Source organism: Ranitomeya variabilis, chromosome 4, assembly GCF_051348905.1.
Source record: "Ranitomeya variabilis isolate aRanVar5 chromosome 4, aRanVar5.hap1, whole genome shotgun sequence".
In the NCBI taxonomy this organism is placed as follows: Eukaryota; Metazoa; Chordata; class Amphibia; order Anura; family Dendrobatidae; genus Ranitomeya; species Ranitomeya variabilis.
This window is the reverse complement of record NC_135235.1, coordinates 399,535,594-399,561,410: the sequence shown is the minus strand read 5'-3', so window position 1 is coordinate 399,561,410 and position 25,817 is coordinate 399,535,594. Positions and strand designations below refer to the sequence as shown.

Here is a 25,817-nt window from a genome sequence, read left to right as displayed (position 1 = left end):
GAGATGCCATAGTCCTGGCGTATAAAGCTGGAGGAAGAGATCCTCCAATGCATGTGGGAGCACACTCCACAAGAGCCGTGTCGACCTCCTGGGCAGAGAGGGCGAATGTGCCGATAGACCTTATATGTAAGGCTGCGACTTGGTCTTCACCAAATACCTTCTATAGACACTATAGATTAGATCTATCTGCTGCTTCTGACCTAACCTTTGGGGTTTCGGTTCTTGATTCAGTTAACCCACCCAGTATATAGTCTCTGAAAATCTCTCAGTGGGTGCTGTCGTGGCGAATAGAAAATATCGGATTACTCACCGGTAATGCTCTTTTATAGAGCCCACGACAGCACCCATTCGAATCCCTCCCTTTTCTTTATTTAGTCGCACGTGGTGTCTTAATAGGGAGATGTATATAATAGAGTAATATGGTATGAAGTTGTAAATATGTATATATGCCTAAACCTGTTAAAACTAAAAAACCTGGCGGCGGTTCCTCCTTTTTCTCTGTAAAACAACTGAGGAGCGAGGGGGGGCCGCCCCTTTTATCTCTCTGTAGGTTTCCTGTTCCTAGGGGCGGATCCCCTCTCTGTGGGTGCTGTCGTGGGCTCTATAAAAGAGCATTACCGGTGAGTAATCCGATATTTTTTTTTTTACATTTACACTGGTAACCAGGGTAAACATCGGGTTACTAAGCGCGGCCCTGCGCTTAGTAACCCGATGTTTACCCTGGTTACCCGGGGACTTCGGCATAGTTGGTCGCTGGAGAGCTGTCTGTGTGACAGCTCTCCAGCGACCACACAACGACGAAACAGTGACGCTGCAGCGATCGGCATCGTTGTCTATATCGCTGCAGCGTCGCTTAATGTGACGGTACCTTAAGAGGTCTCAGTCCTTTCGGAAAGAATTCCCATTCAGGAGACAGTACGATTTCAGAGGGGGTAGATCCAATAGAGGATCTTATAGGGGTTTCCGTAGCCAGGGCAATAAGAACAAGAGTTTCTTCTTCAGCCCCTCCTCTAAGTCTAAGGGTATGTGCACACGTCCGGATTTCTTGCAGAAATTTCCTGAAGAAAACCGGAAATTTTCTGCAAGAAATCCGCATTTTTTTTTTTTTGCTTTTTTTTCCGTTTTTTTCGTGTTTTTTTTTAGCTTTCTGCAAGCGTAATTAGCTTGCAGAATGCTAAAGTTTTCCAAGCGATCTGTAGCATCGCTTGGAAAACTGATGACAGGTTGGTCAAACATAGAGTTTGACAAGTGTGACCATCTTTTTACTATAGATGCAGCCTATGCAGCATCTATAGTAAAAGATAGAATGTTTAAAAATAATTAAAAAAATGGTTATACTCACCTGCAGGCGTCCGTTCCTATAGATGCCGGTGTGGTTCAGGACCTTCCATGACGTCGCGGTCACGTGAGCGGTCACATGACCGGTCTCGACCAATCACAAGACCGTGACGTCATCGCAGGTCCTTCACCGCACACCAGCTATAGAAACCGAAGCGGCAGCATGCAGCGGAGAGGCGGGAAGACATCGAAGGTGAGTATAGGACTATTTTTTATTTTAATTCTTATTTTTGGACCAATTTTATGGTGCCCAGTCCGTGGAGGAGAGTCTCCTCTCCTCCACCCTGGGTACCAACCGCACATAATCTGCTTACTTCCCGCATGGTGTGCACAGCCCCGTGCGGGAAGTAAGCAGATCAATGCACTCCTAGGTGTGCGGAATCCCCTGCAATTCCGCATTTTAATGAACATGTTGCTTTTTTTTCCGCGATGCGATTTTTTCGCGGAAAAAAAGGCTACATTTGCACAAAAAATGCGGAATACAATGAAAATAATTGGAGGCATATGTTAGCGTTTTTTTCGCGTTTTTAATCACGTTTTTATAGCGAAAAAACGCGAAAAATACTGAACGTGTGCACATGGCCTTAAACACAATGACGCCACATATATCGGGGGAAGGCTCCGACACTTTGCAGAGAGTTGGGCCCAAATCACCCAGAATCAGTGGGTCCTCCGGACGGTGGCGGAGGGATACAGTATCAAGCTTTATTCCCCTCCTCCAGAAAGATACATCGCACCTCCGGTGGTCACGCGGGGCTCTGCCATGCTGTTAGACTTGCAAGAGATGCTCTCTTCAGAAGTCATAATTCCGGTCCTGCCACTAGAAGTAGGCCAGGGACACTACTCTTCCCTATTCTCCATCACAAAGCCATCCGGCGACTCCCGCACGATAATAAATCTGAAACCTTTAAATGCCTGGGTCAGGTACAAAAGGTTCCGTATGGAGTCCATACAATCAGCAATTCACCTCATAGACCAGGATGCTGTGATGTGCACTCTCGACCTGAAGAGTACCTATTATCAGGTCCCCGTCCACCCCTCATCTCAGAAGCTTCTGAGGTTTGCTGTAGCTCTGCCGTCCTACTACCAGTTTCAATGCCTTCCCTTCGGGCTTGCCTCAGCACCTCGTATATTCACAAAGTTGGTGTCGGAGATCGTCGCCTTCCTGAGAAACCAGGGAATCATAATAGTTCCATATCTCGATGACTTTCTCCTTTTAGCAAGATCGCCAGAGACACTATCAGCCCACAGGAGACGGACTGTATAGGTAATGGAACAATTAGGATGGGTCATAAAATGGCAGAAGTCCGACCTGACTCCGGAACACAGGAAGACCTTCTTGGGAGTGTGTCTAGACTCCAGAAGCAGGATATCCCTACTGCCCGAAAACAAGCTGGAGGCAATCCAGACCCAGATCAGGCTCCTACTGGAGCACAGAGCCTCAATAAGGATGGCTATGAGAATACTAGGTCTAATGACGGCCTGTATACCATGCGTCAGATGGGCACAGTCTCATTCAAGACCTCTTCAGAGGTTAATTCTCTCCAAATGGGATCGTCGCCAGTATTCACTGGACAGTATTTTGAAGCTAACAAATCCAGTACGAAGGTCTCTCCTCTGGTGGACACAGCCAGAGAACCTAAGAGTCGGAGTACTATGGTCTACCTCCCCCTACCCCCTACGTGGTAGTCACTAAAGATGCCAGTGCATGGGGCTGGGGAGCCCATCTAAAGGGCAAGATTCTACAAGGAAGGTGGCCAGCAGATGTCATTCACAGCTCCTGCAACTTCAAGGAGCTGTATGCGGTGTGGGAGGCCTTAAGAAGAAATCGATACACTCTTGCGAATTGTCATGTCAGGATACTATCTGACAATATGACAACGGTCTCTTTCCTGAAACATCAGGGGGGCTCAAGACACCATCTGCTCCAGGATCTAGCAGGAAAAATATTTCGCTGGGCGGAATATTCGGTTCTATCTATTTCTGCAATTCACCTGGAGGGCTCTCAAAACGTCATAGCAGACTACCTGAGCAGAAGGCGGGTTTTCGCAATAGATTGGGAACTCAACCAGGATATCTTCCGGGATTTATGTCTTCGTTGGAACTCCCAGTATAGACCTGTGTGCAAACAGAAGAAACTCGAAGGTCTCAAGATTCTTCTCTCTGAACCCACTGGACCTCCCGGAAGGGGTAGACGGCCTGAGCCAGGACTGGACGGAACCCCTCTCATATGCGTTTCCACCTCTGGCACTGATCCCAGCCGTTCTCCGAAAGATCAAGGAGGATCAAGCTCAGGTTATCTTGATTGTTCCATACTGGCCAAGAAGGAGCTGGTTCCCTCTGCTAGCGGACTTGGCGATCGAGAACCCAATAGAGCTTCCTTTCAGGGAGGATGTAATCCACCAAGGTCCAGTTTATAACCCGAATCCAGAGAAACTCCATCTCTCAGCATGGATCCTGAAAGGGACATCCTGAAGGCAAGAGGCTTATCAGACCAAGTGATAGCCACTATTAAATCCAGCAGGAAGCCAGTCACATCGGCAATCTATTTAAAGATCTGGAAGCGTTTGTCTGGAGGGTGGTAGGTCTGAGGTTGCGGCAGACACTCCTGACATACCTAGAATCCTAAATTTCCTGCAGGCTGGGTTCAACAAGGGTCTTAAACCAAGCACCTTGAAAGTGCAGATCTCGACACTTAGCTCTTTCTTTGACTATCCCCTAGCATCTCACCCGTGGGTGGTCAGATTTATACGAGCTACTCAGAGGTTGCGCCCCACCATTAGGCAATTGACGCCTCCCTGGGACCTCAACTTGGTCCTCAGATTCCTATGTAAAATCGCATATGCCTCGGCTGATAATATGCCCATATCAATCCTCACACGTAAAACAGCATTTTTAGTGGCAGTCACCACGGCCAAAAGGGTGGGGGAAATTCAGGCCCTGTGTACAAAGGACCCATACCTACAGATTAGAGAGGACAGTTTAATCCTTAAACTAGATCCCTCATTTATTCCAAAAGTAGGATCTGAAAAGAACAGAAATCAGGAAATTGTGTTACCTTCATTTTGTAATAACCCCGCTAACGCAAAAGAAAAAGCCCTTCATTCCCTTGATGTCAGACAGGCAGTCTTAGATTACCTAGCAGCCACCAGCTCATGGCGGATAGACCCAAATCTGTTCATTCTGTTTGGGGGAAAGAATAAGGGAAAGAAGGCCTCTAAGGCCTCTATTGCTCGTTGGATCACGTCTGTGATCTCTGAGGCCTACCAGTCCGAAGGGGTCCCACCTCCGGAGGGTCTTCATGCACACTCTACAAGAGGGATAGCTACTTCTTGGGCCGAGAGGGCAGGCGCCTCTCTGGAGCAGATTTGTAAGGCAGCAACATGGGCTAGTGCCAATATCTTTTGTAAACACTATAAACTTGATGTTTTGTCTGGTCAACATACTGCATTTGGGAGAAAAGTTCTCCAAGCCGTAATCCCACCCTGAGGAGGTGCTTTGGTACTCTACAGGGTGCTGTCAGGAGGGACGTCCTGGAAAATAGGCATTAGACCTACCGGTAATTGTTTCCATGAGTCCATCCTGACAGCACTGGTTGTTCCCTCACTGATTTGGTATTTATATGCATAATGTAATGTGTTCTGACATATGATGTAATATGTTCTATTTATCATTAAAGTATTTTCTTGCATTCCATGAGGCGGTTCTTGTTACAACACTGAGGATTGGGGGTGGGACATGACCTTTTAAACTCTCGTGTGTTTCCTGTCCCAGCAAAGGGGAGGAGGACGTCCTCCAGGGTGCTGTCAGGATGGACTCCTGGAAACATAATTACCGGTAGGTCTAATGCCTATTTTCTATAAAACTTCATCTTGTACATGCTTTGTTTATGAGGAACATGTATGACATGGAAGGATATGTGTAGCATTTATAAACACGGTGGTACAAGGTTTGCTGGTTGTCTATCGTATTCTTTGTAGCTACTGCAGCTCAGCAAAAGTGAAACCCAGAGCATCATACATACGATCTTATCCCCTTCACTGCTAAAGGCATATCTAATACATAATGATCAAAGTATAAGGGCAAGTCAAGTTTTGCACAAGTGACCTTTATAGTTTGTGTGAGGACAGTGATGTCCAGACCAGCCAAAAGTCTCTAGAACCAAACTCGTCAACCTCATGTATTCCTGTAAGGCGGTTGAGTTCGGGACAGGAGACCCCCCAGTAAGTCCATACATTGAGGTTCATGCCCAGACAATGAATGTTGGATGTGTGAAACCTGCCCCTGGGCTATAAAAGCCCATTCAGCTTAACATTCCATATTTTTCGGACTATAAAATTCACCAGACCATAAGACGCATCTAGGTTTTGGAGGAGGAAAAAGAAATTGAAGCAAAAAATCTGGTCATGGCACACTGTTATAGGGCAGGGAATCTGCTGCTGACACTGTTATAGGGGTAATGTCCCCCAATTTTGTACGAATATCCCCCATACTGGTATGTATATGTCCCCAATCTAGGTTTACATAGCCCCCTCATTCCCATCCTGATATACATGGCCCCCCGTCCTTGAATACACGCCCCCCCCATCCTGGTATACATGGCTCCCCATCCTTGAATACATGCCCCCCCATTCTGGTATACACGCCCCCCCATCTCTGGTATACTTGGCGCTCCCCATCCCCATCCTGGTATACATAGCTTCCTCATTCTGGTATACATGGCCCCCTCATCCCCATCCTGGTATACAGGCCCCCCATCCCCATCCTGGCATACATGGCCCCCCCATCCCCATCCTGGTATACATGGCCCCCCATCCTGGTAAATATGGCCCCCCATCTCCATCCTGGTATACCTGGCCCCCCCATCCCAATCCTGGCATATAAAGCCCCCTATCCGGGTATATATGGCCCCCCCATCCTGGTATACATGCCCCCATCCCCATCCTAGTATATATGACCCCCACATCTCGATTCTGGTATATATTGCCCCCATTGTGCTGCACACATAAAAAAAATAAACCATTCTACCTCGCAGCGTCCTGTCCTGATGCCAGCAGCTGATTTCAGCTTGTAAGCAGCGCATGGCAGTGATGTCATGCGCTGCTTAAACACTAAGGTCAGCTGCTGGAACATTCACTGCTCCCCAAGCCTGGGAGAATGGGAGTGGAGAACAGTGAATATTCCTCTTCTTTAATAGCGGGCACACTGGCAACCGCCGGCTTCCTGCAGCAGCTGGGTGATCAATATTGACTGCTCTCCAGTCCCATGGCCATGGGGATCAGAGAATAATCATTCTCTTTAATAGCGTATACACATGATCGTCCAGCGGCTGCGGTTAACAGTGTACCCTCTATTAAAGAGGAATGAATATTCACTGCTCCCCATGCACATAGTCCCTCCCACCTCTCTGCTCTAGTTTCAGTGCAAAGAGGTGGGAAGGACTATGGGCGTGGGGAGCAGTGTATATTAATTTTCTTTAGTAGCAGGCACAGGTGTTAGCCACAGCAGCTGGCTCCTGCCTCTTGTGATCCCCTCGTCCGCCGCTTCTGCTCCCACACCACTCAATTCACAGCCACAACAGGTGCATCCGGACTCTAAGACACCCTCCCCATTTTCTTTGTATTTTAGGGAAAAATTATATATCTTTTATATTTTGAAAATTACAAAAAGGAAAATGGGGCAATGCAAAGTTTGGGCACTGTGCATGGTTAGTACCTAGTAGCACCCCCTTTTGAAAGTATCACAGCTTATAAATGTTTTTTGTAGCCTGTCAAAAGTCTTTCAATTCTTGTTTGATGGATTTTTATCCATTCTTCCTTGGAAAATTCTTCCAGTTCTGTGAGATTTCTGGGTCGTTTTGCATGCACTGCTATTTTGAAATCTAGCCACAGATTTTCAATGATGATCAGACCAGGGGACTATGAGGGCCATTCTAAAACCTTAATCTTGCGCCTTTTGAGGTAGTCTATTGTTGATATTGACATGTGTTTAGGATTATTATCTATTTGTAGAAGCCATTCATCCTCTTATCTTCAGCTTTTTTAGATAGTATAATGTTTGCTTCGAGAATGTGCTCAAATTTCATTCAATCCATTCTTCCCTCTACCCGGGAAATGTTCCCCGTGCCATTGGCTGTAACACAACCGCAAATCATTATTGATCCACCCCCATGCTTAATGGTTGGTGAGATGGTCTTTTCCTAAAATTCCGTTCCCTTTTTTCTCCACACATACCTTTTTGATTATTGCGACCAAAGCGTTCTATTTAAGCCTCATCGGTCCACAGGACTTGCTTCCAAAATGCATCAGGCTTGTTTTGATGTTCTTTTGCATACTTCTGATGCTCAGTTTTATGGTTGGGACGCAGTAGATTTTTTTTTTTCTAATGACTCTTCGATGAAGGCCATATTTGTGCAGGTGTCTCTGAACAGTAGAACAGTCCACAGTCTGTTAATCTTTCTGAAGGTCTCTTGCACTCAAGTGAGGGTTCTGATTTGCCTCTCTAGCTATCCTATGAGCAGCTTTCAATGAAATGTTGCTTGGTCTTCCTGCCCTTATCTTGACCTCCACTGTTCCTGTTAACTGCTATTTCTTAGTTATATTTTGTACTGAGTAAAGGGCAACTTGAAAACACTTTGCTATCTTCTTATAGCCTTCACCTGCTTTGTGGTCCTCCACCTCTTTCATTTTCAGAGTATTGTTAAGCAATCCCTGCATGTTTTACGGTTGTCTAACAGCCATGAGACATGCAGGCGTGGGGACTCGAACATATTACTTGAGCATGCCAAATTGACTTGGTTAGCACCTGAATACCTTTATCCGACCACATTCGCTGTAGGTAGGAACCAACATCAACATTTTATTTATTTTTTTTATTTCATGTCGAAGGTGTCCATAGCTTTTTAAAGAGAACCTGACGTATGATACATGCTGCCCAATCCCTGGGCAACATATACAGTTAGGTCCATATATATTTGGACAGAGACAACATTTTTCAAATTTTGGTTATAAACATTAACACAATGAATTTACCACAATAAACAAAACAATTCAGATGCAATTGAAGTTCAGACATTCAGCTTTCGTTTGAGGGTATCCACATTAAAATTGGATGAAGGATTTAGGAATTTCAGCTCCTTAACATGAGCCACCCTGTTTTTAAAGGGACCAAAAGTAATTGGACAATTGACTCCAAGGCTATTTCATGGACAGGTGTGGGCAATCCCTTTGTTATGTCATTCTCAGTTAAGCAGATAAAAGGCCTGGAGTTGATTTGAGGTGTGGTGCTTGCATTTAGAAGGTTTTGCTGTGAAGTAAACATGTGGTCAAAGGAGCTCTCCATGCAGGTGAAACAAGCCAATCCTTAAGCTGCAAAAACAGAAAAAACCCATCCGAGAAATTGCTACAATATTGGGAGTGGCAAAATCTACAGTTTGGTACATCCTGAGAAAGAAAGTAAGCACTGGTGAACTCATCAATGCAAAAAGACCTGGGCGCCCACGGAAGACAACAGTGGTGGGTGATCGCAGAATAATCTCCATGGTGAAGAGAAACCCCTTCACAACAGCCAACCAAGTGACCAACACTCTCCAGGAGGTCGGCGTATCAATATCCAAATCTACCATAAAGAGAAGACTGCATGAAAGTAAATACAGAGGGTTCACTGCACGGTGCAAGCCACTCATAAGCATCAAGAATAAAAAGGCTAGACTGGACCTTGCTAAAAAACATCTAAAAAGGCCAGCACAGTTCTGGAAGAACATTCTTTGGACAGATGAAACCAAGATCAACCTCTACCAGAATGATGGAAAGAGAAAAGTATGGCGAAGGCGTGGTGCAGCTCATGATCCAAAGCATACCACATCATCTGTAAAACACGGCGGAGGCAGTGTGATGGGTTGGGCATGCATGGCTGCCAGTGGCACTGGGTCACTAGTGTTTATTGATGTGACACAGGACAGAAGCAGTCGAATGAATTCTGAGGTATTCAGAGCCATAATGTGTGGTCAGATCCATCCAAATGCAGCCAAACTGATTGGTCGTCGTTTCATACTACAGATGGACAATGACCAAAACATAAAGCCAAAGCAACCCAGGAGTTAATTAAAGCAAAAAAGTGGAATATTCCTGAATGACCAAGTCAGTCACCTGATCTCAACCCAATTGAGCATGCATTTCACTTGTTAAAGACTAAACTTCAGACAGAAAGGCCCACAAAAAGGAGGGAAAACAGCGCCTGGTGATGTCCATGAGTTCAAGACTTCAGGCAGTCATTGCCAACAAAGGGTTTCTGCCAAGTACTAAAAATGAACATTTTATTTAAAATTATTGAGTCTGTCCAATTACTTTTGGTCCCTTTAAAAACAGGGTGGCACATGTTAAGGAGCTGAAACTCCTAAACCCTTCATCCAATTTTAATGTAGATACCCTCAAATGAAACCTGAAAGTCTGAACTTCAACTGCATCTGAATTGTTTTGTTTAAAATTCATTGTGGTAATGTCTATAACCAAAATTAGAAAAATGTTGTCTCTGTCCAAATATATATGGACCTAACTGTATCAGGCACAGGATGCCAATCTCAAACAAATGTATTTGATTCTGAAATACTGTGGCTTTTGAGAGAAAAACATACTTTTAAGCCCCATGGGTGGTTTGCACGTTAATGACCGAGCCAATTTTTAAAATTCTGACCACTGTCCCTTTATGAGGTTATAACTCTGGAACGCTTCAACGGATCTTGGCGATTCTGACATTTTCTCTTGACATATTGTACTTCATGATAGTGGTAAAATTTCTTCGATATAACTTGTGTTTATTTGTGAAAAAAACGGAAATGTGGCAAAAATTTTGCAATTTTCCAACTTTGAATTTTTATGCCCTTAAATCACAGAGATATGTCACACAAAATAATTAATAAGTAACATTTCCCACATGTCTACTTAACATCAGCACAATTTTGGATCCAAATTTTTTTTTTGTTAGGGAGTTATAAGGGTTAAAAGTTGACCAGCAATTTCTCATTTTTACAACACCAATTTTTTTTAGGGACCACATCACATTTGAAGTCATTTTGAGGGGCCTATATGATAGAAAATAACAGTGTGACATCATTCTAAAAACTGCACCCCTCAATGTGCTCAAAACCACATTCAAGAAGTTTATTAACCCTTCAGTTGTTTTACAGGAATTTTTGGAATGTTTAAAAAAAAATAAAAAAAAAAAATGAACATTTAACTTTTTTTCACAAAAAATTTACTTCAGCTCCAATTTGTTTTATTTTACCAAGGGTAACAGGAGAAAATGGATGACAAAAGTTGTTGTACAATTTGTTCTGAGTACGCTGATACCCCATATGTGGGGGTAAACCACTGTTTGGGCACATGTCGGGGTTCGGAAGGGAAGTAGTGACGTTTTGGAATGCAGACTTTGATGGAATGGTCTGCGGGCATCATATTACGTTTGCAGAGCTCCTGATATGCCTAAACAGTAGAAACCCCCCACAAGTGACCCCCTTTTGGAAACTAGACCCCCAAGGGAACTTATCTAGATGTGTGGTGAGCACTTTATTTTACCAAGGGTAACAGGAGAAAATGGACCCCAAAAGTTGTTGTAAAATTTGTCCTGAGTACCCCGATATTCCATATGTGGGGGTAAACCACTGTTTGGGTGCATGGCAGAGCTCGGAAGGGAAGGAGTGCCATTTGGAATGCAGACTTTGATGGATTGGTCTGCAGGCGTCACGTTGCATTTGCAGAGCCCCCGATGCACCTAAACAGTAGAAACCCCCCAGAAGTGACACCATTTTGGAAACTAGACCCCCAAGGAACTTATCTAGATGTGTTGTGAGAACTTTGAACCCCCAAGTGTTTCACTACAGTTTATAACACAGAGTCGTGAAAATAAAAATTAATTTTTTTTTCCCATAAAAATGTTTTTTTAGCCCTCCAAATTTTTATTTTCCCAAGGTTAACAAGAGAAATTGGACACCAATAGTTGTCCAATTTGTCCTGAGTATGCTGATACCCCATGTGTTGGGGTAAACCCCTGTTTGGGCGCACGGGAGAGCTCGGAAGGGAAGGAGCACTGTTTACTTTTTCAACGCAGAATTGGCTGGAATTGAGATCAGACGCCATGTTGCGTTTGGAGAGCCCTGATGTGCCTAAACAGTGGAAACCCCCAATTCTAACTGAAACCCTATCCAAAACACACCCCTAATCCCAACCATAACCCTAACCACACCCCTAACCCTGACACCCCTAACCCTAATCCCAACTGTATATGTAATCCAAACCCTAACTTTAGCCCCAACCCTAACCCTAACTTTAGCCCCAACCATAACCCTAACTTTAGCCCCAACCATAACCCTAACTTTAGCCCCAACCCTAACTGTAGCCCTAACCTTAACTTTAGCCTCAACCCCAACCCTAACCCCGAACCCTAACCCCAACCCTAACCCCAACCCCGAAATAAATACATTTTTTAAAAAAATTTTATGTTTCCCTAACTGGAGACTAAGCTCCCTTAATCCATTAATCATTAGTCAAAAGAAAATACCCAAAAGTGACACCCTTCTAACAACTGCACCCCTTAAGGTGTGCAAAACCTCATTCAAGAAGTTTTATTAACCCTTCAGGTGCTTCACGAGAACTAAAGCAATGTGGAAGGAAGAAATGATTATTTTACTTTCTTCACAAAAAAATTACCTTGGAACTAATTTTTTTTAATTTTCACAAGGGTATCAGGAGAAAATGGATCACAAAATTTGTTGTGCAATTTCTCCTGAGTACGCGGATACCCCATATGTGGGGATTAACCACTGGTTTTGCGCACGGCAGAGCTCAGAAGGGAGGGAGCACCGTTTTGACTTTTTGAACGCAAAATTGGCTGGAATCAATGGTGGCCGCCATGTTGCGTTTGGAGACCCCCTTATGTACCTAAGTGGAACTTCCCAATTCTAACTCTAACCATTACCCCGACCCTAACCCTAGCCCCGACCCTAGCTTTAGCCGTCCGTCTTCTCCATGGGCGCCGCCATCTTCCAAAGTGGCGGGCGCATGCGCAGTGCACCCGCCGAATCGGCCGGCAGATTCATTCCAGGTACATTTTGATCACTGTGATAAAACCTATCACAGTGATCAAAATAAAAAAAATAGTAAATGAACCCCCCTTTATCATTCCCATAGGTAGGGACATTAATAAAATAAGGAATATATTTACTTTTATTTTTCCACTAGGGTTAGGGCTAGGGTTAGAATTAGGCTATGTGCACACGGTGCGGATTTGGCTGCGGATCTGCAGCGGATTGGCCACTGCGGATTCGTAGCAGTTTTCCATCAGGTTTACAGTACCATGTAAACCTATGGAAAACCAAATCCGCTGTGCCCATGGTGCGGAAAATACAGCGCAGAAACGCTGCGTTGTATTTTCCACAGCATGTCAATTCTTTGTGCGGATTCCACAGCGTTTTACACCTGTTCCTCAATAGGAATCCGCAGGTGAAATCCGCCCAAAAAACACTGGAAATCCGCTGTAAATCCACAGGTAAAACGCAGTGTCTTTTACCTGCGGATTTTTCAAAAATGGTGCGGAAAAATCTCACACGAATCCACAACGTGGGCACATAGCCTTAGGGTTAGGGTTGGAATTAGGGCTAGGGTTGGAAATAGGGTTAAGATTAGGCTTGTGGTTAGGGGTGTGTTGTGGTTAGGGTTGTGGTTAGGGTTGTGGTTAGGGTTGTGGTTAGGGTTGGGGTTAGGGTTGGGGTTGGGATTGGGGTTAGGATTAGGGTTAGGGTTGGGATTAGGGTGAGGGGTGTGTTGGGGTTAGTGTTGGAGTTAGAATTGAGGGGTTTCCACTGTTTAGGCACATCAGGGGTCTCCAAACGCAACATGACGCGCCATTGATTCCAGCCAATCTTGCATTCAAAAAGTCAAATGGTGCTCCCTTCCGAGCCCCGACGTGCGCCCAAACAGTGGTTTACCCCCACATTTGGGGTACCAGCGTACTCAGGACAAACTGGGCAACAACTATTGGGGTCCAATTTCTCCTGTTACTCTTGTGAAAATAAAAAATTGCTGGCTAAAAAATAATTTTTGAGGAAAGAAAAATGATTTTTTATTTTCAAGGCTCTGCGTTATAAACTTCTGTGAAAAACTTGGGGGTTTAAAGTTGTCACCGCACATCTAGATTAGTTCCTTGGGAGGTCTATTTTCCAAAATGGGGTCACTTGTGGGGGAGCTCCAATGTTTAGGCACACAGGGGCTCTCCAAACAAAATGGTGTCCGCTAACGATTGGAGCTAATTTTTCATTCAAAAGACAAATGGCGCTCCTTCCCTTCCGAGCCTTGCCGTGTGCACAAACAATGGTTTGTGACCACATATGAGGTATCAGCGTACTCAGGAGAAATTGCCCAACACAATTTAGGATCCATTTTATCCTGTTGCCCATGTGAAAATGAAAAAATTGAGGCTAAAAGACATTTTTTGTGAAAAAAAAAGTACTTTTTCATTTTTACGGATCAATTTGTGAAGCACCTGGGGGTTCAAAGTGCTCACTATGCATCTAGATAAGCTCCTTGGGGGGTCTAGTTTCCAAAAAGGGGTCACTTGTGGGGGAGCTCCAATGTTTAGGCACATAGGGGCTCTCCAAACGCGACCTGGTGTCCGCTAAGGATTGGAGCCAATTTTTCATTGAAAAAGTCAAATGGCGCTCCTTCCCTTCCGAGCCCTGTCGTGCGCCCAAACAGTGGTCCCCCCCCACATATGGGGTATCGGCGTACTCACGACAAATTATAGAATGGTGTCACTTTTTCAGCCATATAGACCCCTCAAACTGACTTCAAATGTGAGGTGGTCCCTAAAAAAATGGTTTTGTAAATTTCGTTGTAAAAATGAGAAATCGCTAGTCAAATTTTAACCCTTATAACTTCCTAGCAATAAAAAATGTTGTTTCCAAAATTGTGCTGATGTAAAGTAGACATGTGGGTAATGTTATTTATTAACTATTTTGGGTCACATAACTCTCTCGTTTAACAGAATAAAAATTCAAAATTTGAAAATTGCGAAATTTTCAATATTTTAGCCAAATTTCCATTTTTTTCACAAATAAACGCAAAAATTATCGACCTAAATTTACCTCTAACATGAAGCCCAATATGTCACGAAAAAACAATCTCAGAACCGCTAGGATCCATTGAAGCGTTCCTGAGTTATTACCTCATAAAGGGACACTGGTCAGAATTGCAAAAAAAGGCCAGGTCATTAAGGTCAAAATAGGCTGGGTCATGAAGGGGTTAAGTTATGCCAGCAGAGGTGGTTGCCATAGTAGCTCAACATGGATTTGCACAGAGGCAACCCACCAAAGGGGAAGGAAGAGAAGCCTGGTGTTGGAGCAGAAACGGGTGAGTAACCATGCTGTTGAATCCATTTGCATGCCAAACCCTGTAACGTAACCTGCTTTCGATTTTCTTTTTCGAATATTAAACTAGGCACATCATGGGAATCCTGCCTGTTGAGCTGAATAAAACATAATTTCTCATCTGTGTTGCAGAGATATTGGCTCGTAAAATTTAGGTAGTAATGTATGATAACACCAACAGTGCGTTACCAGAGATTGTCCTCTGTGAGGAATAAAAAAAAGCACTCCATCCTCTCCTCACTCATCTCTTCAACTTTTATGTAGCATACAGCAGATCTGGTTGTGCTTACAAACATTTACAGATCTCCTCTTAGGGCCAGTCAGGTGTGGAATGAGGGAGAGTACAGCAAAGCTGATTGTCATTGCAACCACATCTGCAGCTCTCCTCTCACAGCTCTGCCCCTCCCCGCATGCTAATACTTTCTGGAGAAGAGATCTGGAAGAGTTTGTAATCGCACTCCACTTTGCGGTTTCCTGCTTCCCCCACACTGACTGCCCTGAGAGGAGACATGGAAGTGTTTGTAAACACACTCAGCCCTAAGCTAAGTGCACACGTCGCAGAATTGCCGCGGAAATTTCCGTGGCAATTCTGCAACTCCTGTTGCGGGTATATCGCATTTGGAATTGGCATGCATATTCCTGCTAAAAACTAGCGTTTTGCAAGCATAATTAACTTGCAGAATGCTAGCGTTTTCCAAGCGATCTGTAGCATCGCTTGGAAAACTGATTGACAGGTTGGTCACACTTGTCAAACATAGTGTTTGACAAGTGTGACCAACTTTTTACTATTGATGCTGCCTATGCAGCATCAATAGTAAAAGATAGAATGTTAACCCCTTCATGACCCAGCTTATTTTGACCTTAATGACCTGGCCATTTTTTGCAATTCTGACCAGTGTCCCTTTATGAGGTAATAACTCAGGAACGCTTCAACGGATCCTAGCGATTCTGAGATTGTTTTTTCGTGACATATTGGGCTTCATGTTAGTGGTAAATTTAGGTCGATAATTTCTGCGTTTATTTGTGAAGAAAACGTAAATTTGGCGAAAATTTTGAAAATTTTGCGATTTTCACATTTTGAATTTTTATTCTGTTAAACCAGAGAGTTATGTGACACAAAAATAGTTAATAAATAACATTTCCCACATGTCTACTTTACATCAGCACAATTTTGGAAACAACATTTTTTTTTTGCTAGGAAGTTATAAGGGTTAAAATTTGACCAGTGATTTCTCATTTTTACAACAAAATTGACAAAACCATTTTTTTTAGGGACCACCTCACATTTGAAGTCAATTTGAGGGTTCTATATGGCTGAAAATACCCAAAAGTGACACCATTCTAAAAACTGCACCCCTCAAGGTGCTCAAAACCACATTCAAGAAGTTTATTAACCCTTCAGGTGCTTCACAGCAGCAGAAGCAACATGGAAGGAAAAAATGAACATTTAACTTTTTAGTCGCAAAAATGATCTTTTAGCAACAATTTTTGTATTTTCCCAAGTGTAAAAGGAGAAACTGGACGACGAAAGTTGTTGTCCAATTTGTTCTGAGTACGCTGATACCTCATATGTGGGGGTAAACCACTGTTTGGGCGCACGGCAGAACTCGGAAGGGAAGGAGCGCCATTTGACTTTTTGAATGAAAAATTGGCTCCAATCTTTAGCGGACACCATGTCGCGTTTGGAGAGCCCCCGTGTGCCTAAACATTGGAGCTCCCCCACAAGTGACCCCATTTTGGAAACTAGACACCCCAAGGAACTTATCTAGATGCATAGTGAGCACTTTAAACCCCCAGGTGCTTCACAAATTGATCCGTAAAAATGAAAAAGTACTTTTTTTTCACAAAAAAATTTTTAGCCTCAATTTTTTAATTTTCACATGGGCGACAGGATAAAATGGATCCTAAAATTTGTTGGGCAATTTCTCCTGAGTACGCTGATACCTCATATGTGGGGGTAAACCACTGTTTGGGTGCATGGCAAGGCTCGGAAGGGAAGGCGCTCCATTTGACTTTTTGAATGGAAAATTAGCTCCAATCGTTAGTGGACACCATGTCCGGTTTGGAGAGCCCCTGTGTGCCTAAACATTGGAGCTTCCCCATAAGTGACCCCATTTTGGAAACTAGACCTCCCAAGGAACTAATCTAGATGTGTGGTGAGCACTTTGAACCCCCAAGTGCTTCACAGAAGTTTATAACGCAGAGCCGTGAAAATAAAAAATCATTTTTCTTTCCTCAAAAATAATTTTTTAGCCCGCAATTTTTTATTTTCCCAAGGGTTACAGGAGAAATTGGACCCCAAAAGTTGTTCAGTTTCTCCTGAGTACGCTGGTACCCCATATGTGGGGGTAAACCACTGTTTGGGCACACATCGGGGCTCGGAAGGGAGAGAGCACCATTTGACTTTTTCAACGCAAGATTGGCTGGAATCAATGGTGGCGCCGTGTCACGTTTGGAGACCCCCAACACACCCCTAACCCTAATCCCAACCCTAACCACAACCCTAACCCCAACACACCCCTAACCCTAGTCTTAACCCTAATTCCACCCCTAACCCTAAGGCTATGTGCTCACGTTGCGGATTTGTGTGTGGATTTTTCCGCACAGTTTTTGAAAAATCTGCAGGTAAAACGCACTGCGCTTTACCTGCGGATTTACCGCGGATTTCCAGTGTTTTTTGTGTGGATTTCACCTGCGGATTCCTATTATGGAGCAGGTGTAAAACGCTGCGGAAAATACAACGCAGCGTTTCCGCGCTGTATTTTCCGCACCATGTTCACAGCGGATTTGGTTTTCCATAGATTTACGTGGTACTGTAAACGTGATGGAAAACTGATACGAATCCGCAGCGACCAATCCGCTGCGGATCCGCATCCAAATCCGCACCGTGTGCACATAGCCTAATTCTAACCCTAATCCCAACCCTAATTCTAACCCTAATTCCAACCCATGACCCTAATTCTAACCCTAGCCCTAAGTGCAACCCTAGCCCTAAGTGCAACCCTAGCCCTAAGTGCAACCCTAGCCCTAAGTGCAACCCTAACCCTAAGTGCGACCCGAAGTGCGACCCGAAGTGCGACCCTACCCCTACCCCTACTGGAAAAACAAAAATAATTATATTTTCTGTTATTTATTATTGTCCCTACCTATGGGGGTGATAAAGGGGGGGGGGTTTATTTACTATTTTTTTTATTTTGATCGCTGTGATAGATTTTTTCACAGCGACCAAAATGTATAGGAACGAATCTGCCGGCTGGCAGATTCGGCGGGCGCACTGCGCATGCGCCCGCCATTTTCCAAGATGGCGGCGCCCATGGAGAAGACGGCCGGACACCGGGAGGGACATCGGAGCTAGGTAAGTATGGGGGGGTGGGATCGGAACACGGGGGGGGGGGATCGGAGGACCGGGGGAGCGGACAGGAGGACCGGGGGAGCGGACAGGAGGGAGGAGGGGAGCTGACAGGAGATCGGGGCAGAAAGGACTACTGGGGAGGCGATCGGTGGCGGGGGGGGGGGGGCAGATCGGGGTCTCCAGCCATGGCAGATGCTATTGCAGCATCGGCCATGGCTGGATTGTAATATTTCACCATTTTCATAGGTGAAATATTACAAATTGCTCTGATTGGCTGTTTCACTTTCAACAGCCAATCAGAGCGATCGTAGCCACGGGGGGGTGAAGCCACCCCCCCTGGGCTGAAGTACCACTCCCCTGTCCCTGCAGATCAGGTGAAATTGGAGTTAACCCTTTCACCCGATCTGCAGGGACGCGATCTTTCGATGACGCCACATAGGCGTCACAGGTCGGATTGGCACCGACTTTCATGACGCCTACGTGGCGTCAAAGGTCGGGAAGGGGTTAAAAATCATAATTTTTTTTTTTTTTTTAAAAATGGTTATTCTCACCAGCCGATCTCCTCAGCGGCTGCCATTCCTATAGATGCTTTGTGTGCAGGACCTGCGATGACGTCACGGTCACGTCATCGCAGGTCCTTCACACAAAGCATCCATGGCAACGGAAGCAGCCGCGTGCACGGCTGAGAGGCGGGAAGACTCTGGGGTCATCAGAAGGTGAGTATATCACTATTTTTTATTTTAATTCTTTTTTTTAACAATTATATGGTGCCCAGTCCGTGGAGGAAAGTCTCCTCCTCCACCCTGCGTACCAACCGCACATGATCCGCTTACTTCCCACATGGTGGGTATAGCCCCATGCGGGAAGTAAGCAGATCAGTGCATTCCTAGGTGTGCGGAATCCCCGCGATTCCGCAAATTTAAGGCTGTGTGCACACGTAGCAGATTTTCCACGTTTTTTTCACGTTTTTTTTTCATGCATTGCCTTGCACAGGCATGTACTCCGGAGGACAGAGAATGAACTTCAATCCAATATTGCGGCCAGCATGCAGCCAGCGGGTAAGGAAAGGGTGAATCAAACACCCGAAAACCCCGCCCATATGACCCAAAACTGGTCCCGCCAAATTCAGGTGTCAGGTTCCCTTTAAATTGATCATCCATTGCATGCTGATGATGTGAGAGAAGCATAATCAGAAAAAAGGTGCTGTATGTGAGCAATAGTGAGTGCACCCTGCAATAGTAAAGTCACCAAGAGGTCTGACTAGACAGGATTTCTTTAAAAAAAAAAAAAATCACATAATGGTACTCTGTGCTTTCCCTTCTTATGCTTGTGTATAATTGAACTGTAAAAAAAAATTGAAATATAAAAACATAGAGGCAAAGTTCTATTGAGACTTAAGATCGTTGCAGTATCCCTGATCACCAGATGACAACGCACAGATAGGCTTTCTTTGTAATAAGTGGATTTTGGATCATGGGTTGTTTTGGTGTTCACAGTTTGTTTTTAGGGGTTTTGAACTTTGCCAGGGATTTCCTGCAGGAGTTATTTAAAGGGAACCTGTCACCTGAATTTGGCGGGACCGGTTTTGGGTCATATGGGCGGGGTTTTCGGGTGTTTGCTTCACCCTTTCCTTACCCGCTGGCTGCATGCTGGCCGTAATAATGGATTGAAGTTAATTCTCTGTCCTCCATAGTACACGCCTGCATAAGGCAATATTGCCTTGCGCTGGCGTGTACTCCGGAGGACAGAGAATGAACTTCAAACCAATATTGCGGCCAGCATGCAGCCAGCGGGTAAGGAAAGGGTGAATCAAACACCCGAAAACCCCGCCCATATGACCCAAAACCGGTCCCGCCAAATTCAGGTGACAGGTTCCCTTTAAAAGCATGGTCCAAAATGAACATTTATCATCAGTGTATTTGATGCAGTGCCAAGTTTTCAAGTATTCCCACCCACAAAGTATGGAGAGGTCTGTAATTTTTATTGTAGGTACACTTCAACCATGAGAGAAATAGTCTAAAAATGCATTTGATTGCGTAAAATAAGTATTTGATCACCTACCAACCAGCAAGAATTCTGGCTCACAGACCTGTTAGTTTTTCCTTAAGAAGCCATCCTCTTCTGCAGTCATTACCTGTATTAATTGCACCTGCTTTAACTCGTTACCTGAAAAAAATACACCTGTCCACACAATCACACTCCACCCTCTTCACCATGGCCAAGACCAAAGAGCTGTCTACGGACACCAGTGACAAAATTGTAGATATGCACAAGGCTGGGATGAGCTACAGGACAATAGGCAAGCAGTTTGGGGAGATCACATCATGAGGTAAGGATGACTTTTAGAAAGTTCAGGAATCAGCCCAGAACTACACGAGAGGACCTGGTCAATGACCTGGAAAGAGCTGGGACCACAGTCTCAAACATTAAAGTTAATAACAGACTATTCCGTCATGGATTAAAATCTTGCAGGGCACGCAAGATACCCTTTGTCACTCCATCCCATGTCCAGGCCTGTTTCCAGTTCGCCAGTGACCATCTGGAAGATCCAGAGGAGAAGGTTATGTGGTCAGATCAAACCAAAATAGAAGTTTTTGGTATAAACTCCACTTGCCGTGTTGAGAGAAAGTAGATTGATGAATACAACCCTAAGACCACCATCCAGACCCTGAAACATGGTGGGGGAAACATACTTTGGGGGTGCTTTTTTTTTGCAAAGGGGACAGGACAACTGCACTATATTGAAGTTAGGATGGATGGAGTCATGTATTGCAAGATTTTGGCCAACAACCTCAACAACCTCCTTCCCTCAGTAAAAGTATTGAAGATGGGTTGTGGCTGGGTCTTCCAGCAAGACAATGACCCGTAACACAAAGCCAGGATATTTAAGCAGTGACTCTGTAAGTAGCATTGCAAGGCTATGGAGTGGCCTAGCCATTCTCCAGACCTGACACCAATAGTGCTTGAAAAAGGTCTCTGGACCGAAACGTCGCCAGAGGAGGCAGAATAAAATGTAAGATTTATCTTCACTACAGTTTGAGGCGGTGTTTTTTTATTTATCTGGATATGGAACACGTTCTGGGATGGACTCCCTGGTTTTGACATGCGCCTCTTGGTCTTTAAAGACTTGGACACTTAAGGGTGCGGTTTAACAACTTTTTTGTTTGGATATCTCTGACACCAATAGAAACTCTTTAGAGGGAGCTGAAACTCAATGTTGCCCAGCCACAGCCCTGAAACCTAGAAGATCTTTATGGAGGAGTGGGACAAAATCCCTGCTGCAGTGTTTGCAAACTTGGTTTCTGTACCAAATATTAAGTTCTGTTTTTCCATTGTATTCCATAATGCAAATTAATTATGACAAAATCATACAATGTGATTTTCTGGATTTTTTTTTTTTTTAGATTCTGTCTCTCACAGGTGAGGTTTACCTACGATAAAATGTACAGACCTTTCCTTTCGTGTGAGGTTTCAGGATGATTCTAAAATGCACTCTAACCTTTTCAGTTGAACTTTTGAATGCACATGTCCAACTGTTCAGTGTTTCAATACTTTTTGCACAACTTGCTGTTCTCTAAGGCCGGGTTCACATTTGCGTTCGGGGGCTTTGCGGAGGGCTGTGTATGTCCTCTGTTAAGCCCCACATACTTCTTTAACATTGGGTACGCAGGACATGTGGATGTGTCGTTTTGACGTGCCTGCCGTCAGCCAAAACGCAACTTGTTGCGTTCCCGTGCAGTCAGCGGAGCGTCAAAACAACGCATCCGCATGTCCTGCATACCCAATGTTAAAGATATGTATGCAGGATGCATGCAGAAGTAGGCGGGGCTTAACAGAGGATGTACACAGCCCTCCACAAAGCCCCCGAACGCAAATGTGAACTTAGCCTAATAAGGAGATGGCAAAATTCTCACCAGGTGTTGATCCATGAATCGCCCAATACATTCTGGGGTTCAAAAAGAATTGGTATTTAAACAGTCCTCCACATTATGCTGTTCACATTTTGACATCATGAGACCAAGACACCTAACAATTGATCAACAGTACCTCTCATTGCGAGGCTTCAAGCAGGAAGTTCTCAGATGGTAGTGGCCACTGAGCTTAGAGTGTCATCTGCAGGTTGCAACAGAGATGCAGAGAGACTGGGAGAGTCACAGAAAGCACAGAAGTGGACGTCCTTTGACCACATCCCATACTGATGACTGCTTCATTGTGGACAATGCCTTTCGGAACTGGATGATGAATGCTACACAGCAGACACATTTAAGGGAGGTGAGAGGCACCCAAGCGTCACATCAGACCATTTGAAACCATTTACATCAGCATGGTCTGCGTGCTAGATGACTTGCAAGGATACCTGACTGCACCATCAGGCACAGGCGTCATCATCTTGCATGGGCCAGGGAGCATGTACGCTGAACAAGGGACCAGTGGGTCTCAGTGCTATTTACTGAAGAAAATTGTTTCACGCTGAGCAAAAGTGATGGCCGCCAACAATATTTGAGACGTCAAGGAGAGCGCCATGCATCAGCCACTGTTGTCAGCGAACGAGCCTTTGGTGGTGTTAGTGTGGGCAGGTGTGTCTAGTCCAGTGTTTCTCAACTCCAGTCCTCAAGACCCACCAACAGGTCAAGTTTTCAGGATTTCCTTAGTATTGCACAGGTGATAATTTCATCGCCTGCTCAAGCAATAGTTTCATCATCTGTGTAATATTAAGGAAATCCTGAAAACATGACATGTGGAGGGTCTTGAGGACTGGAGTTGAGAAACACTGGTCTAGTCCATACAGAACTGCCCTACACTTTGTGAATGCTACAAAGACCAGCTCCTACTAATGGGATAACCTCATTAACCCAGTCATTGTGCCTCTGCATGAACAACACAGGCCTAATTTCATCTTCACGGATGACAATTCTCCAGCTCATCGAGATCGCATCATTAAGCTGTGGGTACATCAAATGGAGTGGCCTGCACTTTCTCCAGACCTAAATCCCATAAAAAAACCTATCGGATCAGCTGAGTCGCCGTGTAGAGGCTCATAACTCTGTACCCTAGAACCTCAATGACCTGCGGGCTGCACTTCAAGAAGAGTGGGATGCCATGCCTCAACAGACAATAACTCGACTTCTGAACAGCATGAGACGCCATTGTCAAGCTGTAATTGATGTCCCATACCACATAAATTGAGACATTGACATTTTTGTTGGGGCATACCCACCACTTTCATTGGCTTTTGTTAAATAAATTGTTTGAGAAATCATCATTGCATGTTTCTACTTAAATGCTCTAATTTCATGATAAAATATCACTGTAGCGTGAACTTTTTATGTTTTCCATAAATTTCACCTGAAAGCCAAATATATATATACACACACATTTTATTCATATGGTTTTTATATAGATTTTATGTATCAGGATACCCGCGATGTAAAATACCTGTCCAGTGTTTTTATGAATTTTGTAAGGAAACAGATAAGTGTGTGTAAATGGTGATACGAGCATAACACAGTCAAATTTTTTGCATACGTGTGAAGATGTCATATCCTAGAGTTTGATAGACATCTATAACTTTTGGTTAAAGGGGTTAGCAGAGCTGCTGTGTTCCGGCAACATCCAAGAACTTCCTGCTGCTGACCGATCAGTGAGAGTGCTTTGTGTCATACCCCCATCGATTTTGAAATTGATGACCTATGCTAAGGATAGGCCATCAATAAAAAAAAAAAAGTATTGGTCAATTCCTTGATAAGATGGTTAAACTCACAGTTGGACATGGAACTGTCGTCACATTATATTTTATGCTCTGCTTATAAAGCGCTTTCTTATTCTGCAGCACTTTACAGACATGATCATTGCTGTCCACATTGGGGCTCACAATCTAATTTCTTATCTGCATGTCTTTGGAGAGTGGGAGGAAACTCCTGCAAACACGGGGAGAACATACAAACTCCTTGCAGATGTTGTCTTTGGTGGGATTTTTAATGATAAGGGTATAGCCACACTTTATTTTCAATTCATAAATATCCAGAAGCTGTAACAGAGGCACAACACAATTATGAGAAAAGATGCTCATTGAAGAGCACCACCGCTCCACCACACTGTTTAGTGGCTGCTCCCTGTAGCAGTTACAAAATAGTGTGACAAGGCGATACATCATGCTGGAGCTGAGAGCAGATGAAGGTGGGGGTGCTGGATGTCATATCCTCACCGATCTGATATTCATGATCTATTCTAATGATAGTATCTATAGTTTTAAAAATCTCTTTTAAGGTTTTTAGTTATCAGATCTGGCAGAATTATTAATTATATATTTTTATATGATTATAACATGAAATAATTTCCTATTTTATTGAGCCAATAGCTACTTTATCTTGTTACACAAGAACAAGTATCTTGTGTGAAGAACAAGTATCTTGTGTGGAAAACTTTCAATAGGAATGTTAATAAAAAGATCCTCAATTTTAAAAGTATTTTTTTCTCCAGCAGATGACTACGCCAGAAACCCAGAAGGACATTTTATTTTCTTTCCAAATTATACAAGCGAAGATCCTTATATCAATCAAGATAAATCTAGAGAACGCCATACTGCCCTCAAATTACCCCCTGTTCTTCACAGCAGAGAGTCGTTGGAAATTGTCCCCTGTTCTGAGTGCAGCAGAGATTTTACAAAAAACTTGAATCTTTCTCTGGACAAAGGAACTTCTAGCGATGAGCCATTGTATTTACGTTCACAATGTGGGAAATGCTTAAACCAAAAATCTGATGTTGACCATCACACAGACGAGAAGCTATTTTTATGTTTAGAGTGTGACAAATATTTTACACGTAAACATCACCTAGAGAGACATCAGTTAATTCACACAGGGGAGAAACCATTTTCATGTGAGCATTGTGGAAAATGTTTTTCACGCAAACATCATCTTGAGACACATCAGAGAATTCATACAGGGGAAAAGCCATTTTCATGTTTAGAATGTGGTAGAAGGTTTGCACAGAAATCAGTTCTTAATGAACACGAGAAAATTCACACAGGGGTTAGACCATTTTCATGTTCAGAATGTGGAAAAAAATTTGCTCAGAAGTCCGTCCTTGTTGAACATCAGAGAACTCACACAGGAGAGAAACCATTTTCATGCGTGGAATGTGGGAAGCGGTTTACTCGGAAAGCATCTCTTGTTGAACATCATAGAATACATATACTGGGGAAACCATTTTCATGTTTGGAATGTGGGAACAAGTTTGCCCACAAATCAATTCTTGTAACCCATCAGAGAATTCACACAAAAGAGAAGCCGTTTTCATGCTCAGAATGTGGGAAACATTTTTCACGGAAATCTGTTTTAATTGAGCATCGGAGAATCCACTCTGGGGAGAAGCCATATTCATGTTTGCAATGTGGGTCAGGTTTTACCCACAAATCATCTTTTAATAAACACCAACAAATCCACAAAGTATAGAATTCGTTTTCATATTTATAGTGTCTGAAAATGTTTATGTATAAAGCCAGTTACAAAACGTATTCCCTTATAAAACATTTATTTATTAAAGATGTATTCCCACAAAAAAAATACATGTATCGTGCAACTTAGGCTATTATTAAATAATAATAATGCAGACATCTTTTTTCTGTGTGCCTTGTGTTACGTGATATGTCATATCTGGGGTGTCTGACATCTTGAATCCTTCTTCATCTCGGATATGGTTCCCGTAATA

The 25,817-nt window shown here is 43.8% G+C and overlaps 1 protein-coding gene across 1 annotated transcript in view; it reads left to right on the top strand.

The window, feature by feature from the left end:
* LOC143767894 (uncharacterized) overlaps positions 1-25,817 on the top strand; it is a 66,478-nt gene that overhangs the window by 36,230 nt on the left and 4,431 nt on the right. Inside the window, exon 6 of the mRNA XM_077256415.1 lies at positions 24,588-25,559. Coding sequence (XP_077112530.1) covers positions 24,588-25,559 — 972 coding nt within the window. The remainder of the gene's footprint in view (positions 1-24,587; positions 25,560-25,817) is intronic.